This window comes from Biomphalaria glabrata, chromosome 5 (assembly GCF_947242115.1).
Source record: "Biomphalaria glabrata chromosome 5, xgBioGlab47.1, whole genome shotgun sequence".
NCBI classification, from domain to species: Eukaryota; Metazoa; Mollusca; class Gastropoda; family Planorbidae; genus Biomphalaria; species Biomphalaria glabrata.
Window position 1 is genome coordinate 2,711,474 of NC_074715.1, and position 22,059 is coordinate 2,733,532.

General features: G+C 36.9%; 2 protein-coding genes across 2 annotated transcripts; both read right to left on the reverse strand.

Moving 5' to 3' along the window:
- Nucleotides 1-264: 264 nt before the first annotated feature.
- On the reverse strand, nt 265-9,853 carry LOC129926149 (hemolymph lipopolysaccharide-binding protein-like). The gene is made up of 4 exons (XM_056028288.1): nt 9,713-9,853; nt 8,808-8,984; nt 3,744-3,914; nt 265-475 (listed from the first exon to the last, which is right to left on the reverse strand). Exons 1-4 carry the CDS (start codon nt 9,756-9,758, stop codon nt 357-359), a joined length of 513 nt encoding a protein of 170 aa, XP_055884263.1. The 5' UTR covers nt 9,759-9,853; the 3' UTR covers nt 265-356.
- A 426-nt stretch (nt 9,854-10,279) lies between these two features.
- LOC129926148 (hemolymph lipopolysaccharide-binding protein-like) lies at nt 10,280-20,639 on the reverse strand. The gene is made up of 4 exons (XM_056028278.1): nt 20,497-20,639; nt 19,604-19,780; nt 13,765-13,935; nt 10,280-10,502 (listed from the first exon to the last, which is right to left on the reverse strand). The coding sequence occupies exons 1-4, from the start codon at nt 20,582-20,584 to the stop codon at nt 10,384-10,386; spliced, it is 555 nt and encodes a 184-aa protein (XP_055884253.1). The 5' UTR covers nt 20,585-20,639; the 3' UTR covers nt 10,280-10,383.
- Nucleotides 20,640-22,059: the final 1,420 nt, after the last annotated feature.

Below are 22,059 nucleotides of genomic sequence, written 5' to 3' on the forward strand. Positions count from 1 at the left end.
GGAGAAGATGCTAGGAAAATGCCTGGACCTAAACTTCCTTTTCTTACACACTAATCACTCGTACTTTTATTATTGCATTTTCTTTACATATATCTGTTGTTAAAGTGCTGCAACTTTTTATATATTGTAACATTTTAGTAACGTAAAATATATTTTGAAAAAAAGATACAAATAATAAGCCACAAATGTAAGGGCTTAGATAATTTAATTTGATTCCACATTGCTAAACATTGCACCCAAATGATAAATCCCTTAAACAAGACATTTATAATCAGCCATTCATTTATTTCGTACCAAAGTTACATCAAAACGAATGGTATATATGTCTTTTCGTTATGCATGTAAATCCCCCCGTATTATGATCCTAATTCTAATTCACACACGAAGAGGAATATCATAGTGCACGGTACATCGCTGAGATAACTCCCTTTCAAGACAACACAGTCTTCAATGCCTTTACTATTACTTGGCTCATCTGAACAAAACAAAAGGATACCATATTAACAAACCATATTAACACAAATTAAGTCATAAAAAAGCATTTCATAAAATTTATTTCAAGCCAAATTTTCAAGCTCAATGTATATGTTTTGGGGTCTTACATTCTAATTAGAGCGTTTTACTCAAAATCATACCTTTCATGTTACTTGATGTTGGTTTATAAGCAATAGCACAAATAACTTCAAAATAAAAACTCTGTCACTTCTATAACTTAATTTATTTTTTAAATGACATGATAAAGCCATGACATGACATTTAACCACAATTTCAAAATTATTTTGTTTATCTTCTGGGAACTATAGATAAAATTAACTTTGAAGCGGCACAAAGCTAATAAAATGAGATGCTGTATTTGACTTGAACTATGCTATCTCTCATTGAGAACAAATGTCAAAAGTCTTTAGCTATTTCTTTTACCAGCTGATATTTTACTGCTTTTTCTCTAATGTCCACATTTATTTCTAGAGTGTTCATGTCTTGCGTCTAACGATGCACTGGTGCACACCATATGAGTCCGTTTTGAAGAAAGTTTATTAAACAAAACCAAATGGGCAGATATTTGAGACAAACATCCATAAAAATGCTACAACGATTATATAAATAAAAAATCACCCTTTGATAAGGATTGTATGACTTTATCATCACAAAAGAGATACAAGACACCGATAGCAAAGACAAACATACACAGTTCCCTTTGTAAACGAATCATTAAATAGAAACTATCTGGTATAAACTTTTCACATGTAAATTATGAGTGAGTCTGGTGTGAATGTACATTTTTGTTTTTTATAGTTATAATATTTTGTTTTCGTGTAATGCACACATTTTAAGACAAATTTCCTTACGGACAATCTTTATATATAATTCTCTTCTTCCCTTAACAGTTTAAACAGGAAATAAAGGAAAGATCACTCTCTTATTTCTGAGGATAGTGACCCCACGGAAAAAAACAACAAGAAAGGAGGGGGGGGGTTGAGAGAAAACGTTTTCACAGCTCGCTACGGATGGCTGCGCGCTGGACTGTCAAACCCTGCCCACTCCCATCCCCCTTCGTCTTGCGTGAGGTTTGGACTAGGAAGTAAACTATCGTCAACTCTGAAGGAACATCTGAAACATGTAAAACATTTTACAAACAAACATTTTACAAACACTATATTGCATGGCCGGACTTAAGCATTGTAGGGCCCTATTCGAAACGGATTTCCCTGGGCCAAGTTTGGGTAGGGAAGCGGACCATAAGTGAAATTTAAGAGTTTGTATTAGAAAATAAATTCGATTATGCATTTTATTCATTCTTTACTACGTACAGAATTACTTTGCGAGTCTTGGGTGTCATACAGTATATCATAATAATTCTGTTTCCTACATGTATCCGCTCAATAGCAAGAATTACCAAATGTTTCAATCTATCTTTGAGAATTGTTTAACTCAAGTAATTCTTCATTAGTTTGAGGGACGAGAAGCTTCTTTCACCTGATTACACAATTACTGCTAATGCATAATGCTGTTTTTATTAATAGCCCGTAGGATAGGCGTCTTCCATATTGAATGACAACCCAAAATGACCATTTTTTCTATATATTACCGTATATTTTAAAGACTTTTTCGTATATTTTGCAATTTCGGGAGATTTCCAGGAGCTCTTGGTAAATCAACAGGATGGCGCGGAAAATCTGTTGTAAGTTATATAAGGGTTTAATTTAATAATTAATACACCTTAAATTAGCGCGGGTCCCATGAAAGTGTGGATCCTTCGGTCATATAGGTTGCAGTGGCCTAAGACCGGCCCTGCAAAATAGCGTATGCTACGCCGCCGGTCGACTAGTAAAGAATATTATTATTATGTTAGAAACGAACGAGTATTCATTCTCTAGCGCAGCCAAGGTCGAGTTTCGTTAAAGAAAAACAAAATTCATCGTAGTCCCTTTATCAGTTTCCACTGAATATTTTTCTGGTGATGTGGCAGGTCAGCATCAATACCGCTCTCTGACAGGCAACCAGAATGTTCCTAGGAATGCCAAGTCATTAAAAGTATCTGTGAGGTCAGTTGTTATTATCCCCTCGGTTGATATAACAATGGGGTATATTGTTGTTTTAGATAATTTTCATAAACCCTAAATCTCCAAGCCTAGGTTCCCATATTTTCGTTGTTTTTCCAACTCAGTTTTTCTTAAATTATGAGAAAGTGGTACGGCAATGTCAATAAGAGTAGCGGGTTTTTTTTTATCGATGAGAAGCAAATCAGGGCGATTAAAATCTCGTTGTGTCGGTCAAAAAAGGGCTTTCCTAGTACAGCAGATGATCCGTAAACTCGAGAATCTCTTGTGGTGATTCTTTGTAATATGGAGGAGTATCCTTACCAATCAATTTGTGTGTCAAAGCAAAGTGCTGGTGTATTAGCTTTGCAACTTGGTTATAGCGACCTACGTAAGTAGATTCCGAGAGGGCTGGACATCCTGACATGATGTGTTCAGTTGACCCTCTCACATTTCCACATTTTCGACATTTGTCAACAATATTGAGTTTCAGGATATGTTAATCGTAATTTTCTGTCCTAATTACTCTGTCCTGTATTGCTGTGACAAAGCCTTCAGTTTCAGGGTAGAGATGACCTGCTTTGATCCAAGCTAAAGAAGCAGTCTTGTCAATGTTGTCCCCATAATAAAGCATTATGCTCTTTCCTTTTAGTGGTTTCGTTGTAGCGCTTTAGCCCAGCTCCCTTTAGTTTATTATTCTGTCTCAGAGTATCTTTCAAACATAAGAGTCGTGTGTGGCTATCACAGTCCATCATTTTGATTCCAGTTGTTCTTAATATGGACTTCATTTTAAGAATTTTCGCGGAATGGTTGTTTCAAAGATATTGTCCAATTGTATCCATTTGATTCCTCAGCTGATTAATATTGTCTTCAAGGCGCCTTTTCCATGCTGGCACATGTTGTTTTGGTCTCTGATTAATTGGACCTAGTTCGAAGGTCTTTTTTCCAGAGAGCTCCGTGACAACCACAGCAGCGCAATATGTAGCGAGATGTATATTATTATTACTATTATTATATTGTAATTAGAATGTCGAGTAGGATGATGTTTCCATTCATTGTGTATGGATTTAGAGATTGAGATGCTTTTGATACAAACGATAATAAGTACGATGATAATATTGATATGTATGTACACTGTGATATTGATAGATGAATTTTATATTTTAGCGATATAAAAGTAAACTGATATCTTTAATGCAAACTTACTTTTATGAAAGAAAACATTGATGTTTGGACTTTTCAGCTGTTCGCCGTTATGCCATATGAACCTGCCTTCAGTTTTTAAGTCATCTAAACCAATATAGATCAAGCCGTTTCGTCTCTGTAAAATTCTCATTTTATCCCATGTATTGAAAACGCCCAACCTGGTTCCACGTCCTAAGATGAACGAGAAAATAAAGTTAAATAACTAACATAACATCAATTAGCTAAATATGAGATAGATTTTACTGGTTTACCTTTATATTGCTTGTGTGTGTGCGTGTCGGAAGACGTTTAGTTTACATTAGAATAGGTTCTTCCTGGAGTTAGTGGAAAATAAATTTAAGACTCCTCGCATTTGCCAGCAAATCCCCGCTGCAAAGCATTATTTCCAGCGTTAAAAGTTAACAAAATTTATATTCTGAGATATCTACAGTGCATTATCCTGCTTTAAAACGTTTTATTTCGAAAACCTTATGTTTTATTCTTACTAACTTAGATCCTCTCACGTCGTTCGGCGTATTGGGCGGCAAGCTACTTCCACAAAATCTGTCACTGGCAATGTCTGAAGCCTCTTTCCACCTGTTCTGAGGACCTCCATGAAAGTGTGGCGCCAAGTTGTACTAGGATGTCCCTGTTTGCGCTTTCCTCGTAATGGCCATCATGTCATCGCAACTCTTTTTATGCGTAATTCATTTTGTCGGAGAACATGTCGCGCAAACCTCATGCGATGCTCTGTCACAACCTTACTAAGGGGTTGACTCCGAGTTCGGCAGAATTACTTTACGAGCCTTGCGTGTAGCGAAGTCATACAGTACATCATAACAATTCTATTTAATACATAAATAAGAATTACCAAATGTTTCAATCTATCTTCGCGAATTGTTCATCTCAAGTAATTCGTCATTAGTTTGAGGCGCAAGAAGCTTCTTTCGCTAGATTCCACAATTGCGGGTATTGCATAATGCCTTTTTTATCGCGCGTAGGATTGGCGTTTTCCATATTGAATGACACCCCAAAATGACAATTTTCGTGTATATAATTCAGGACATTTGTATGACTTTTCAAAAGATTTTAATAATTTCTGGATATTTCCAGGACTTTTTCGTATATTTCGCAATTTCAGGAGGCCGCCGAAAATCTGTTATAAGTTATAAAATGTTTTAATTTAATAATTTTTACACCTAAAATTAGCGCGGGTCCTCTAAAAGTGCTGGGCCCACCTAGGTTGCATTGGCAAATGATTGGCCCTGCAAAATAACGGCGTATGATCTTTCCATGGTGTCCAAACTCTTGAACGTGCTCTGTCGCCTCGATAGTTACTACAGAATGGATTACTCCCCCCCCCCCAACTATTTAACGTGAGGTGGAAATAAAAAATAAGTGATATTTCTTGGTTACAGCGGTCCGGCCTTGCTATTTTGTGACTACGTGTTCTCCCCCCTCTTTGACTATCCGCAGAAATAAGAGAGTGATCTTTCCTTTACTTGTTCTCGTTGTTGAGGGAAGTAGAGAATTATATATATATATATATATATATATATATATATATATATAGTAACGAAGCTCACTAACCAGGCTTTCTTCAAACTGCACCATACCATCCCTTAAAGAGCTTGACAACCTAGAGCTCCAAAATAACGTAATGGTTTAATATTCTATAAATAAGCAGCCAATACTTTTACTTTTGGCAAAAACGTAACACAGACTCTTTAAATATATCTCTCTCTTATGACCTAACCGTACCGCCGTGTGAACTCTTGCACTGGCCTTTCCTTCTCGTCCCCGACTTGTACTTAGCCGCCGTACTGAACCCTTTCTGACTTGACACCTCTGCTTTTTTTATATGGGGTCCCTGCTTGAAACGAACGGAACATCTCTCGAGCCTTCTAGCCGATCACATGACTACATCAGTCGTGAGGCATCTGATCTCTTTTTACAGCACCGATCCTTCCAGAACTGTCTTGGCTTACCGTCGTAACCCTTTACGGTGACCGCTCGTCCAGCGCTGGCCTGGGGGTAATTTGCGTCGGCTGTCTACATTACACCACTACCCCCATCTGTGACACCGCCAGGTATATTACAGTATTTATGTATATTTCTTATAAACCTGGTGGTGACACTGATGGGGGTAGTGGTGTTGGTTTTTAGTCTACGCAATCGCCCCAGTCCATTGCTAAATGAGCGGTCAACCGTAACGAGTGACAGTGCACGCCAATTTATGGAAAGATCTGTGTTGTAAATATTACACACTGCAAATGTAATCAACCAGAAAGGTCAAGCAACTTTCATTATGGTTTTAGAAAGGCTATAGGGACCCTTTATAAGACGAATGTATCAGAGTTAAGTCAATTCATGTTACCTCGAGGCAAAGAGAGAATCATAACGGTTTGTGAAGTCAGTCCGGAACAGATTTAAGGTTTTTGTACTGTAAGTGTTAATGTTGTTGCCAATTGAACATTATTGGCTGATATGCATTTGACATTAAACTGTAACTTTACTTTAAAGCCCTGAGTTGTCAACTTCTTTGAGTTAGTTGTGTAGTGAGATGCAGTTTGCATAGAGTCTGTATACATTACACACATATATATAGGTTAGGTGGGGGGAGACCACTTGGAGTAGCTCCCATAGCTTCTATTTGTTTTTTTCTCCCTCCTTTGCTGCTTTCAACCATTGTGAAGCCATCATTTTTTAGCTGTTGATCAATCTCGGATTGCTTTTTCTCTCCCTCCCCTTTAAGGGCAATGGCATGGGGGATTTTCCCTCCTAGCTCCTTTGCACCTTATGTGGGGTTTTGGTTCCGTCTGGGGTTCGCCCTTTTTGGACACTGGTTTGACCAGTGCTAATCCAGTCCGCAATGCCAGCACTGTTGTCTACGTCCTGAAATGGTCAGGAGGACCTTGTAGGTCCTCGGATCATCCTCGTATCGTAACTGAATATGATGGGGGAGTTCAGTCTGTTTGCGGATTTTTATCCAAGCCGCCCACTTATCTGAGCTTGATTGGCTCTATCTTGGAGCCTTCTTCGCAAATGGCTCCAAAGATTTCTCCTATCTTTGATTTGTTTATGGTTGGTGCTACCCAGTGAAGGGTAACCCTGATTTTTTCGTCTTCTAAGATACAGACATCTACCTTGAAGTCCTTATCATTCCTAAATGATTTCCCTAGTATACGGGTTCTCACTCGGGCGGATGTTGGGACCAGGAACCAGACAAAGGGGTTCTCGAAGAGATAGAGAGGACTCACATCGTCCGGTGTTAGTTTCAGGCACTCTATTAGGCTCACCATAGTGGCCTTAACAGCCCCCTGGCCTGACAGCTTTAGAAGCAAGGTACCTGGGGCGTGGACAAGTCCACAATCCAGGTCCTTTTTCCCAATAAAAAATGTCTTAACTGATATTTTTAAAAGGGGTTTATCACAAGTACAGAGACAGAAAAGAAACGATAACCACACTACAAACTACACAGTACTTTACTACACAACCCTCGCGCCGTCCACTCTAAACAGTAACACACAAAAATCCACAGAATCACAAAGAAAAACCACAGAAACACAAGTAATCCACAGAATAAATCCTCAAGTGTTAGCTACTTAATCAAATTCTTATTCGAATCCTCAGACACAATTGCGGATGGTTGCACCCAATAAAATAATCAAGAAAATGTCATTTAAAACATTACTATTCGTTTTAAATTAGGTCCAACTTATAATGCATACTACTTAGCTTTTTCACTTTAAAAAATTATTGCATAAGTAATTTTAAAAATTACATTTTTCGCTTTTAGAAAGAAAAAAAAAGTAGCCGTTGCATCAGAACTTTGAAAGGTCTAAAATATTGTGATGTCGGATTTTCACTATCTTTTCTAGTTTACGCGATCTAACTAGACGGACGGACAGACGGACAGACATTTCACACAAAACTAATAGCGTCTTTTCCCCTTTCGGGGGCCGCTAAAAATTGTCTTTTAAATAGTTCATTCTGTGTTGCGCATGCGTGACCATTTTTCATGAATGAATATAGGCCTATCTCAACACGGCTACGAAGCTTTAGCGAACAGCGAACGAATGTATTAAAAATGCTTTAGAAAAACAAATTTGAATGTTAATTTGATTAAAATATGAAATGAATGGACACTAATTAGTATGTTTATGTGTTAAAGCATAAAACTATCATTGCGAAAAGAAGTTTTATCATCTTAAAGTTCAATAAGAGTTTTAGACCTAGGCCTAGGAATAGACTCAGTAGAGAGATGTGTTAATGTGTAACCGTTTGGTAATGTCTAATGAAAGAATGTTCGCCAGGAAATCTGTAGTCACAGATATCAGGAACTAGATTATGTAAAAAATGCTTTTGAACACAAAATTGAAAGTTAATTTTATTATATAATGAAATCAATGGATCTTCTTTTGTATTTTCATGTGTCAAAGTAAAAAAACTATCTGCGCAAAGTGTATTTCTTAAAATTAGATCTAGGACTAAATCCTTTGGATCTTTTATCATGTCAACATTGTTAACCAAGGCCTAGATCAGTGGTTCTCAACATGTGGGTCGCGACCCCTTTGGGGGTGGATTGACGATTTGCCTGGGGTCGCCCGTGACCTCCGTGACCCCTAAGACCATCGAAAAAATGAATTGTTTTTCTCCATTCTTCTATTGCTGTGTGTGCGGGGGGGGGGGGGTCGCGGCAGAGTGGGGGGTTGTAAAAAAGGGTCGCCGAGCCTAAAAAGGTTGAGAACTGCTGGCCTAGATCCATAAATACTATAGCTTTAATAGAGTCGGACAACTTTTTTTTTGAGGGTCTTAAGTTTGTTTTAGGGCTACAATACATACACTACGGTCTAAGTTAGTACCCAAGGAACATTCCTGCCAAGTTTTATCAAGATTGGTCAAGCGGTTTTGATGTCTATTTGTCACATACATACATACATACATACCTATGTCTTACTTTATACTTTATAGTATATATATATATATATATAGATAGATATAGATATAGATAAATAGATAGATATAGATATAGATATAGATTACTTATCAAATAAGTAAATATTTAAAAAATTATTGACTTACGCTTACAATACTCTTTAGCTTTAATGTAAGTAGAAGGCCAATTGGACCACATAAGACACATTGTAGGAGTGTGCTCTAGCCATTGTAATCTAAAATCTGAAAAATTTCCTCTTCCACACGTATCATATTCTGAGTAATATTTGTCCATGGCAGGTGTTGGGCCAATCATTTGGGCACCTGTTGAAAGGTACACTCGTAAATAAAAGGTCATTATGAAAACAAGCTTTTCTTCATTTTCAAAAATGAGGAACATGTTTTCTAAATTAGCCAAAGAGAATTAGTAGAACTTTTTTTTTTAAACTAACATGATTAGCTTATGATAAGAGTATTACGTAGTTTTCTTAGTCTTTAAAATACATGATTTTATAAAAATTTCTTTTAAAAATTTTATAAATTTAAACTAACATACCATCATATCAGAAGATCAAATAATGAAATCAGATAAGCAAGTGATCTACCTTGGAAAATTTATTATACGCCATGTTGTTCTTCGGCCCCTCCTTGTCAATGATGTTAAAGTGATCATTTAAGCACACGAGTCTTGTGTTTATTTTGAATGTCTATCAGTGGCTTAAACTAGGGCTAAGACACGTCTTATAAATGCATAACTCTCCAACCCGCAGAAAAAGACGCAATCAAAGCACACAGATGATTATTGAAAGAGCTTTTTATGAACGTAGAGTTAGTTTGACGAAATTCGACGAGTTTCCTTCCTTATTATTCAACTCCTTGGTCGACACTTAGTATCAGCGTCGACTAACTTATATCCTTGGCTATTAGCCTGTGTTCTTGGATTTCGTTGTTTGAGCTTTACTACCGTTTGGTTTATCTACATTTGACACAGCTTTGAAGCGCCTTACAATATATATATATATATATATATTTATACATACATACATACATACCAACAACTGTGGCGTAGAGAATCAAAACCAATATTGACAAAAACATTTTTTCATCAGCCAACACAAAGACCAAGAGACTTGATGCTGTACAAATATATCGTCAGGCTGCTTCTTCCCTAACAACTGTACACTCATCATTTATAAACACATTCTATCCATACTTAAGTAATAACTAACGATTTCGTGTCAACGCATTAAACCCTTACAATCTCTAACAATGACATATGGTGATAAGGATTTGTCTCTATTATCTAATAAATTACAGACGTTGCTTCTTAACAGACATCTCCATTAGGATTTACGCCATTCTCTTTGGAAATATTGTTTTACAACTTAAATCCGATACGAACCTCGTTTGACAGTTATTCTGGTGACCATGCTAAGTTATTATTGTAGTTTAGTCTCATAAATAAAATAGATCTATCTTACAATCAAAATGACTAGAACCAAGTTTATGACACGTATATGTAGAGTAGAAATATTTTTAGATACCCTCATTAATGTAAGGACTAGAACAATTAAATTTGATTTCACATTGCTAATCATTGCACACAAATAATAAATTCCTTAAACAAGACATTTATAATCATTTATTCATTTATTTCGTACCAAAGATACATCAAAACGAATAGTGTATATGTCTTTTCGTTATGCATGAAAATCCACTCACACTATGATCCTAATTCTAATTCACACACGAAGAGGAATATCATATTGCACGGTACATCGCTGAGATAACTCCCTTTCAAGACAACACAGTCTTCAATGCCTTTACTATTACTTGGCTCATCTGAACAAAACGAAAGGATACCATATTAACATACCATATTAACACAAATTAGGTCATAAAAAGTATTTCATAAATTTATTTCAAGCCAAATTCTCAAGCTCAGTGTAAAGTATTGTGCATCTTACATTGTTGTTAGAGCGTTTTACTCAAAATCATACCTTTAATGTTACTTGATGTTGGTTTATAAGCAATAGCACAAATAACTTGAAATTAAAAACTCCGTCACTTCTATTACTTAATTTATTTTTTAAATGACATGATAAAGCCAAGACATGATAAAGCCAAGACATGATAAAGCCAAGACATGATAAAGCCAAGACATGATAAAGCCAAGACATGATAAAGCCAAGACATTAAACCACAGTTTCAAAATTATTTTGTTTATCTTCTGGGAACTAAAGATAAAATTAACTTTGAAGTGGCACAAAGCTAATAAAATGAGATGCTGTATTTGACTTGAACTATGCTATCTCTCATCGGGAACAAATGTCAAAAGTCTTTAGCTATTTCTCGTACCAGCTGATTTTTTACTGCTTTTTATCTAATGTCCACATTTATTTCTGGAGTGTTCATGTCTTGCGTATAACGATGCACTGGTGCACATCATGTGAGTCCGTTTTGAAGAAAGTTTATTAAACAAAACCAATTTGGTAGATATTTGAGACAAACATCCATAAAAATGCTACAACGATTATAGAAATAAAAAATCACCCTTTGAATCAGGATTGTATGACTTTACCATCACAAAAGAGATACAAGACTCCGATAGCAAAGACAAACAGATACGGTTCCCTTTATAAACAAATTATTAAATAGAAACTATCTGATATAAACTTTTCACATGTAAATTATAAGTGAGTCTGGTGTAAATGTACATTTTGGTTTTTTATAGTTATAATATTTTGTTTTCGTGTAATGCACACATTTTAAGACAAATTTCTTTACAGACAATCGAAAAAAAAAACAAGAAAGGGGGGAGGGGGTTGAGAGAAAACGTTTTCACAGCTCGCTACGGATGGCTGCGCGCTGGACTGTCAAACCCTGCCCCTCCCATCCCCCTTCGTCTTGCGTGAGGTTTGGACTAGGAAGTAAACTATCGTCAACTCTGAAAGAACATCTGAAACATGTAAAACATTTTACAAACAAACATTTTACAAACACTATATTGCATAGCCGGACTTAAGCATTTTAGGGCCCTATTCGAAACGGATTTCCCTGGGCCAAGTTTGGTTAGGGAAGCGGACCATAAGTGAAATTTAAGAGTTTGTATTAGAAAATAAATTCGATTATACATTTTATTCATTCCTTACTACGTACAGAATTACTTTGCGAGCCTTGGGTGTCATACAGTATATCATAATAATTCTGTTTCCTACATGTATCCGCTCAATAGCAAGAATTACCAAATGTTTCAATCTATCTTTGAGAATTGTTTAACTCAAGTAATTCTGCATTAGTTTGAGGGGCGAGAAGCTTCTTTCACCTGATTAAACAATTACTGCTGATGCATAATGCTGTTTTTATTAATAACGCGTAGCATAGGCGTCTTCCATATTGAATGACACCCCAAAATGACCATTTTTTTCTATATATTACCGTATATTTTAAGGACTTTTTCGTACATTTTGCAATTTCGGGAGATTTCCAGGAGCTCCTTGTAAATTGACAGGATGGCGCGGGAAATCTGTTTTAAGTTATATAAGAGTTTAATTTAATAATTAATACGCCTTAAACTAACGCGGGTCCCATGAAAGTGCGGATCCTTCGGTCGCATATGTTGCAGTGGACTAAGACCACCCTGCAAAATAGCGGCGTATGCTACGCCGCCGGTCGACTAGTAAAGAATATTATTATTATGTTAGAAATGAACGAGTATTCATTCTCTGGCGCTGCCAGGGTCGAGTTTCGTTAAAGGAAAACAAAATTCATCGTAGTCCCTTTACCAGTTTCCACTGAATAATTTTCTGGTGATGTGGCAGGTCTGCATCAATACCGCCCTCTGACAGGTAACGAGAATGTTCCTAGGAATGCCAAGTCATTAAAAGTATCTGTGAGGTCAGTTGTTATTATCCCCTCGGTTGATAAGACAATGGGGTATATTGTTGTTTTAGATAAATTTTATAAACGCTAAATCTCCAAGCCAAGGCTCCCATATTTTCGTTGTTTTTCCAACTCAGTTTTTCTTATATTATGAGAAAGTAGCACGGCGATGTCAATAATAGTAGCGGCTGTTTCTTTTTTATTGATGAGCAGCAAATCAGGGCGATTAAAATCTACCGTTTTGTCCGTCAAAATAGGCCTATCCCAGTACAGCAGATGATCAGTAGACTCGAGAATCTCTTGTGGTGATTATTTTTAATATGGAGGAGTATCCTTACCGATCAAATTGTGTGTCAAAGGAAAGTGCTGGTGTATTAGCTTTGCAACTTGGTTATAGCGACCTACGTAAGTAGATTCCGATAGGGCTTGACATCCTGACATGATGTGTTCAGTTGACCCACTCACATTTCCACATTTTCGGTATTTGTCAACAATATTGAGTTTCAGGTTATGTTTATCGTATTTTTTTGTCCTAATTACTCTGTCCTGTATTGCTGTAACAAATCCTTCAGTTTCAGGGTAGAGATGACCTGCTTTGAGCCAAGCCAAAGAAGCAGTCTTGTCAATGTTGTCCCCATAATAAAGCATTATGCTCTTTCCTTTTAGTGGTTTCGTTGTAGCGCTTTAGCCTAGATCCTTTTAGATTATTTTATTCTGTCTCAGAGTATCTTTCAAACATAAGAGTCGTGTGTGGCTATCACAGTCCGTCATTTTGATTCCAGTTGTTCTTAATATGGACTTCATTTTAAGAATTTTCGCGGAATAGTTGTTTCAAAGATATTGTCTAATTGTATCCATTTGGCTCCTCAGCTGATTAATATTGTCTTCAAGGCGCCTTTTCCATGCTGGCACATGTTGTTTTGGTCTCTGATTAATTGGGCTTGGCTCGAAGGTCTTTTTTCCAGAGAGCTCCGTGACAACCCCAGCAGCGCAATATGTAGCGAGATGTATATTATTATTACTATTATTATATTGTAATTAGAATGTCGAGTAGGATGATGTTTACATTCATTGTGTATGGATTTAGAGATTGAGATTATTTTGATACAAACGATAATAAGTACGATGATAATATTGATATGTATGTACATTGTGATATTGATAGATGAATTTTATATTTTAGCGATATAAAAGTAAACTGATATCTTTAATGCAAACTTACTTTTATGAAAGAAGTCATTGATGTTTGGACTTTTCAGCTGTTCGCCGTTATGCCATATGAACTGGCCTTCAGTTTTTAAGTCATCTAAACCAATATAGATCAAGCCGTTTCGTCTCTGTAAAATTCTCATTTTATCCCATGTATTGAAAACGCCCAACCTGGTTCCACGTCCTAAGATGAACGAGAAAATAAAGTTAAATAACTAACATGACATCAATTAGCTAAATATGAGATAGATTTTCCTGTTTTACCTTTATATTTCTTGTGTATGTGCGTGTCGGAAGACGTTTTGTTTACATTAGAATAGGTTCTTCCTGGAGTTAGTGGAAAATAAATTTAAGACTCCTTGCATTTGCCAGCAAATCCCCGCTGCAAAGCATTATTTCCAGTGTTAAAAGTTAACAAAATTTATATTCTGAGATATCTACAGTGCATTATCCTGCTTTAAAACGTTTTATTTCGAAAACCTTATGTTCTATTCTTACTAACTTAGATCCTCTCACGTCGTTCGGCGCATTGGGCGGCAAGCTACTTCCACAAAAATCTTTCACTGGCAATGTCTGAAGCCTCTTTCCACCTGTTCTGAGGACCTCCATGAAAGTGTGGCGCCAAGTTGTACAAGGATGTCCCTGTTTGCGCTTTCCTCGTAATGGCCATCATGTCATCGCAACTCTTTTTATGCGTAATTCATTTTGTCGGAAAACATGTCGCGCAAACCTCATGCGAAGCTCTGTCACAACCTTACTAAGGGGTTGACTCCGAGTTGGGCAAGAATTACTTTACGAGCCTTGCGTGTAGCGAAGTCATACAGTACATCATAAAAATTATATTTTCTACATAAATCGCGCTCAATAGCAAGAATTACCAAATGTTTCAATCTATCTTCGCGAATTGTTGATCTCAAGTAATTCGTCATTAGTTTGAGGCGCAAGAAGCTTCTTTCACTAGATTCCACAATTGCGGGTATTGCATAATGCCTTTTTTTTTATCGCGCGTAGGATTGGCGTTTTCCATATTGAATGACACCCCAAAATGACAATTTTCGTCTATATAATTCAGGACATTTGTATGAGTTTTCTAAAGATTTTAATAATTTCCGGATATTTCCAGGACTTTTTCGTATATTTTGCAATTTCAGGAGATTTTTATGACCTCCTGTTAAATCGACAGGAGGCCGCCGGAAATCTGTTATAAGTTATAAAATGTTTTTATATAATAATGTATACACCTAAAATTAGCGCGGGTCCTATAAAAGTGCTGGGCCCACTGCGGTTGCATAGGTTGCAGTGGCATAAGGTCGGCCCTGCAAAATACCGGCGTATGATCTTTCCATGGTGTCCAAACTCTTGAACGTGCTCTGTCGCCTCGATAGTTACTACAGAGTAGATTACTCCCCCCCCCCTTTTAACGTGAGGTAGAAATAAAAAATAAGTGATATTTCTTGATTACAACGGTCCGGCCCTACTATTTTCTGACTATGTGTTCTCTCCCCTCTTGTTTTCTCGTTGACTATCCGCAGAAATAAGAGAGTGATTTTTCCTTTACTTGTTCTCGTTTAAACTTTTGAGGGAAGTAGAGAATTATATATGTATATATAGTAACGAATCTCACTAACCAGGCTTTCTTCAAACTTCACCATACGACACCACTCACTTAAAGAGCTTGACAACCTAGAGCTCCAAAATAACGTAATGGTTTAATATTCTATAAATAAGCAGCCAATACTTTTACTATTGGCAACAACGTAACACAGACTCTTTAAATATCTCTCTCTCTTATGACCTAACCGTACCGCCGTGTGAACTCTTGCACTGACCTGTCCGTCTCGTCCCCGACTTGTACTTAGCCGCCGTACTGAACCCGTTCTGACTTTACACCTCTGCTTTTTTATATGGGGTCCCTGCTTGAAACGAACGGAACATCTCTCGAGCCTTCTAGCCGATCACTTGACTACATCAGTCGTGAGGCATCTGATCTCTTTTTACAGCACCGATCCTTCCAGAACTGTCTTGGCTTACCGTCGTAACCCTTTACGGTGACCGCTCGTCCAGCGCTGGCCTGGGGTAATTTGCGTCGGCTGTCTACATTACACCACTACCCCCATCTCTGTCACCGCCATGTTTATTACAGTATTTATGAATATTTCTTATAAACCTGGTGGTGACACTGATGGGGGTAGTGGTGTTGGTTTTTAGCCTACGCAAATCGCCCCAGTCCATTGCTAAATGAGCGGTCAACCGTAACGAGTGACAGTGCACGCCAATTTATGGAAAGATCTGTGTTGTAAATATTACACACTGCAAATGTAATCAACCAGTAAAGTCAAGCAACTTTCATTCTGGTTTTAGAAAGACTATAGGGACCCATTATAAGACGAATGTATCACAGTTAAGTCAATTATTGTTACCTCGAGGCTAAGTCGGAATCATAACGGTTTGTGAAGTCAGCCCTGAACAGATTTAAGGTTTTTGTACTGTAAGTGTGAATGTTGTTGCCCATTGAACATTATTGACTGATATGCCTTTGACATTAAACTGTAACTTTACTTTAAATCCCTGAGTTGTCAAGTTCTTTGAGTTAGTTGTGTAGTGAGATGCAGTTTGCATAGAGTCTGTATACATTACACATATATATATAGGTTAGGTGGGGGGTGACCACTTGGAGTAGCTCCCATAGCTTCTATTTGTTTTTTTATCCCTCCTTTGCTGCTTTCAACCATTGTGAAGCCATCTTTTTTTTAGCTGTCGATCAATCTCGGATTGCTTTTTCTCTCCCTCCCCTTTAAGGGCCATGGCATAGGAGATTTTCCTTCCTAACTCCTTTGCCGAAGCAGGAAGTTTTGGCGCCGCCGTTTTGGCGCGAAGGTCGTTTTGGCGCGAGCCGTTTTGGCGACGGGACGTTTTGGCGCGAAATACGTTATGTACGTTTATTGTATTATTTCTTTTAAAAGAATTATTCATATATATGTTTTGCATGAGTGTTTGTGTTAAGACATATTTTTCACGTACTAAATGTAAATGTGTGTTTGTGTTTCACATCATTTTCTTTAATAAACATTTTGGCTTGTGTATGTGTGTTTATTAAGAGGCACACTTTTATTTTCAAAAAAAGTTTTTTAAGATATTACTTTAAAATTAAAAACAAAATGAAACGATGATAGACTAAAAATTGATGCAATTATTTGTTTACATTAACATTGGTTTATTTAATAACTGTATGGTATCTCCAGCTATACATACCAAACAATTGCTAATAATAAGTAAAAATATAATACATGTACTATGTTTCTCAAAATACTAAGTTAAGTATACATAGACACCATGGTTATTTGCCGGAATTCAAGGGTTCATACAAAAAAAGCTACGTGCTTATTAAATTATCGTCAAATGATATCTCGCGCCAAAACGTCCCGTCGCCAAAAAAGCTCGCGCCTAAACGTCCCGTCGCCGAAACAGCGGCGCCAAAACGGCGGCGCCAAAACGTCACGTACCGCTCCTTTGCACCTTCTGTGGGGTTTTGGTTCCGTCTGGGGTTCGCCCTATTTGGACACTGGTTTGGCCAGTGCTGATCCTGTCCGCAATACCAGCACTGTTGTCTACATCTCGGGATGGTCAGGAGGACATTGTAGGTCCTCGGATCATCCTCGAATCGTAACTGAATATAATGGGGGAGTTCAGTCTGTTTGCGGAGTTTTATCCAAGCCGCCCACTTATCTGAGTTGCCTAGCTTGATTGGCTCTATCTTGGAGCCTTCTTCTGCAAAGGCTCCAAAGATTTCTCCTATCTTTGATTTGTTTATGGTTTGTGCTACCAAGTGAAGGGTAACCCTGAATTTTTCGTCTTCTAAGATACAGACATCTACCTTGAAGTCCTTCTCATTCCTAAATGATTTCCCTAGTATACGGGTTCTCAATCGGGCGGATGTTGGGACCAGGAACCAGACAAAGGGGTTCTCGAAGCGATAGAGAGGACTCACATCGTCCGGTGTTAGTTTCAGGCACTCTATTAGGCTCACCATAGTGGCCTTAACAGCCCCCTGGCCTGACAGCTTTAGAAGCAAGATACCTGGGGCGTGGACAAGTCCACAATCCAGGTCCTTTTTCCCAATAAAAAATGTCTTAACTGATATTTTTAAAAGGGGTTTATCATAATTACAGAGACAGAAAAGAAACGATAACCAGACTACAAACTACACAGTACTTTACTACACAACCCTCGCGCCGTCCACTCTAAACAGTAACACACAAAAATCCACAGAATCACAAAGAAAAACCACAGAAACACAAGTAATCCACAGAATAAATCCTCAAGTGTTAGCTACTTAATCAAATTCTTATTCGAATCCTCAAATACGATCGCGGGCGGCTCTGCGCAATAAAATAATCAAGAAAATGTCATTTAAAACATTACTATTCGTTTTAAATTAGGTCCAACTTATAATGCATACTACTTAGCTTTTTCACTTTAAAAAATTATTGCATAAGTAATTTTAAAAATTACATTTTTCGCTTTTAGCAAGAAAAAAAAAGTAGCCGTTGCATCAGAACTTTGAAAGGTCTAAAATATTGTGATGTCGGATTTTCACTATCTTTTCTAGTTTACGAGATCTAACTAGACGGACGGACAGACGGACAGACATTTCACACAAAACTAATAGCGTCTTTTCCCCTTTCGGGGGCCGCTAAAAATTGGCTTTTAAATAGTTCATTCTGTGTTGCGCATGCGTGACCATTTTTCATGAATGAATATAGGCCTATCTCAACACGGCTACGAAGCTTTAGCGAACAGCGAACGAATGTATTAAAAATGCTTTAGAAAAACAAATTTGAATGTTAATTTGATTAAAATATGAACTGAATGGACAATAATTAGTATGTTTATGTGTTAAAGCATAAAACTATCATTGCGAAAAGAAGTTTTATCATCTTAAAGTTCAATAAGAGTTTTAGACCTAGGCCTAGGAATAGACTCAGTAGAGAGATGTGTTAATGTGTAACCGTTTGGTAATGTCTAATGAAAGAATGTTCGCCAGGAAATCATTAGTCACAGATATCAGGAACTAGTTTATGTAAAAAATGCTTTTGAAACACAAAATTGAAGGTTAATTTTATTATATAATGAAATCAATGGATCTTCTTTTGTATTTTCATGTGTCAAAGTAAAAAAATTATCTGCTCAAAGTGTATTTCTTAAAATTAGATCTAGGACTAAATCCTTTGGATCTTTTCTCATGACAACATTGTTAACCATGGCCTAGACCAGGGGTTCTCAACATGTGGGTCGCGACCCCTTTGGGGGTGGATTGACGATTTGCCTGGGGTCGCCCGTGACCTCCGTGACCCCTAAGACCATCGAAAAAATGAGTTGTTTTTCTACATTCTTCTATTGCTGTGTGTGCGGGGGGGGGGGGGTCGGGGCAGAGTGGGGGGGTTGTAAAAAGGGGTCGCCGAGCCTAAAAGGTTGAGAACTGCTGGCCTAGATCCATAAATACTATAGCTTTAATAGAGTCGGACAACTTTTTTTTTGAGGGTCTTAAGTTTGTTTTAGGGCTACAATACATACACTACGGTCTAAGTTAGTACCCAAGGAACATTCCTGCCAAGTTTTATCAAGATTGGTCAAACGGTTTTGATGTCTATTTGTCACATACATACATACATACATACCTATGCCTTACTTTATACTTTATAGTATATATATATATATATATAGATAGATAGATAGATAGATAGATAGATAGATAGATAGATAGATAGATAGATATAGATATAGATAAATAGATAGATATAGATATAGATTACTTATCAAATAAGTAAATATTTAAAAAATTATTGACTTACGCTTACAATACTCTTTAGCTTTAATGTAAGTAGAAGGCCAATTGGACCACATAAGACACATTGTTGGAGTGTGCTCTAGCCATTGTAATCTAAAATCTGAAAAATTTCCTCTTCCACACGTATCATATTCTGAGTAATATTTGTCCATGGCAGGTGTTGGGCCAATCATTTGGGCACCTGTTGAAAGGTACACTCGTAAATAAGAGGTCATTATGAAAACAAGCTTTTCTTCATTTTCAAAAATGATGAACATGTTTTCTAAATTAGCCAAAGAGAATTAGTAGAACTTTTTTTTTAAAACTAACATGATTAGCTTATGATAAGAGTATTACGTAGTTTTCTTAGTCTTTAAAACACATGATTTTATAAAAATTTCTTTTAAAAATTTTATGAATTTAAACTAACATACCATCATATCAGAAGATCAAATAATGAAATCAGATAAGCAGGTGATCTACCTTGGAAACTTTATTATACGCCATGTTGTTCTTCGGCCCCTCCTTGTCAATGATGTTAAAGTGATCATTTAAGCACACGAGTCTTGTGTTTATTTTGAATGTCTATCAGTGGCTTAAATTAGGGCTAAGACACGTCTTATAAATGCATAGCTCTCCAACCCGCAGAAAAAGACGCAAATCAAAGCCCACAGATGCTTCTTATGAACGTAGAGTTAGTTTGACGAAATTCTACGAGTTTCCTTCCTTATTATTCAACTCCTTGTTCGACACTTAGTATCAGCGTCGACTAACTTATATCCTTGGCTATTAGCCTGTGTTCTTGGATTTCGTTATTTGATCTTTACTACCGTTTGGTTTATCTACATTTGACACAGCTTGGAAGCGCCTTACAATATATATATATATATAGATATTTATACATACATACATACATACCAACAACTGTGACGCAGAGAATCAAAACCAATATTGACAAAAACATTTTTTCATCAGCCAACACAAAGACCAAGAGACTTGATGCCATACAAATATCTCGTCAAGCTGCTTCTTCCCTTACAACTGTATACTCATTATTTATAAACACATTCTATCCATACTTAAGTAATAACTAACGATTTCATGTCAACGCATTAAACCCTTACAATCTCTAACAATGACATAAGGTGATAAGGATTAGTCTCTATCTCTATTATCTTATAAATTACAGACGTTGCTTCTTAACAGACATCTGTATGAGGATTGGGAAATCTTGTTTTACAACTTAAATCCGATACGCACATCGTTTGACAGTTATTCTGGTGACTATGCTAAGTTATTATTGTAGTTTAGTCTCATAAATAAAATAGATCTATCTTACATTCAAAATGACTAGAACCAAGCTTATGAAAAGTATATGTAGAGTAAAAAAATTTTAGGTGCCCTCATAAAAAGAAAGGCCACATTTATTTGTGGTATTTTGTCTTTCCGTCGAGGTACCTGGAAACAGTGTGACAGTGAAGATACCTGTATGGCAAAGAATGCTAGGCTGGCTTCCTATGGTACTACAAGTATAAATCTTTTTTAGGATGTCTATAGAGAACGTCTGCTAACTTGGCGTCCTATAACAACACCCCTAGGACCTACAATGATCACCATTACCTCTCTTTGTGACAGTATATACAACACTAACATCAACAGCCTCTTTTTTGAGTATCGGATTGTTTATAAATCTTGACATGGTAGCTATCTGTTCCTCTGTCTAGTTCATGATGGTACCCAACTTGACACTATTTTATCTTTCTCGTTTAACATGTTGCCTAACGTTTCATCTGTCATGTTCATCATGGTATCAAACGTTTCATCTGTCATGTTCATCATGGTATCAAACGTTTCATCTGTCATGTTCGTCATGGTATCAAACGTTTCATCTGTCATGTTCGTCATGGTATCAAACGTTTCATTTGTCATGTTCATCATGGTATCAAACGTTTCATCTGTCATGTTCATCAAGGTATCAAACGTTTTATCTGTCATGTTCGTCATGATATCAAACGTTTCATCAGTCATGTTCATCATGGTATCAAACGTTTCATCTGTCATGTTCATCAAGGTATCAAACGTTTTATCTGTCATGTTCATCATGGTATCAAACGTTTTATCTGTCATGTTTATCATGGTATCAAACGTTTTATCTGTCATGTTTATCATGGTATCAAACGTTTTATCTGTCATGTTAATCATGGTATCAAACGTTTCATCTGTCATGTTTATCATGGTATCAAACGTTTTATCTGTCATGTTCATCATGGTATCAAACGTTTTATCTGTCATGTTCATCATGGTATCAAACGTTTTATCTGTCATGTTAATCATGGTATCAAACGTTTCATCTATCTCGCTCTACAAGGGAACTAATTCTCATCTGCCGTGTTTAGCATGGTAAATCTACATACCTGTTTAATCATGATATGTTAGTGTTCGTTGATCCCTTTCACAGTCAAACCCATATGTACCTACAAC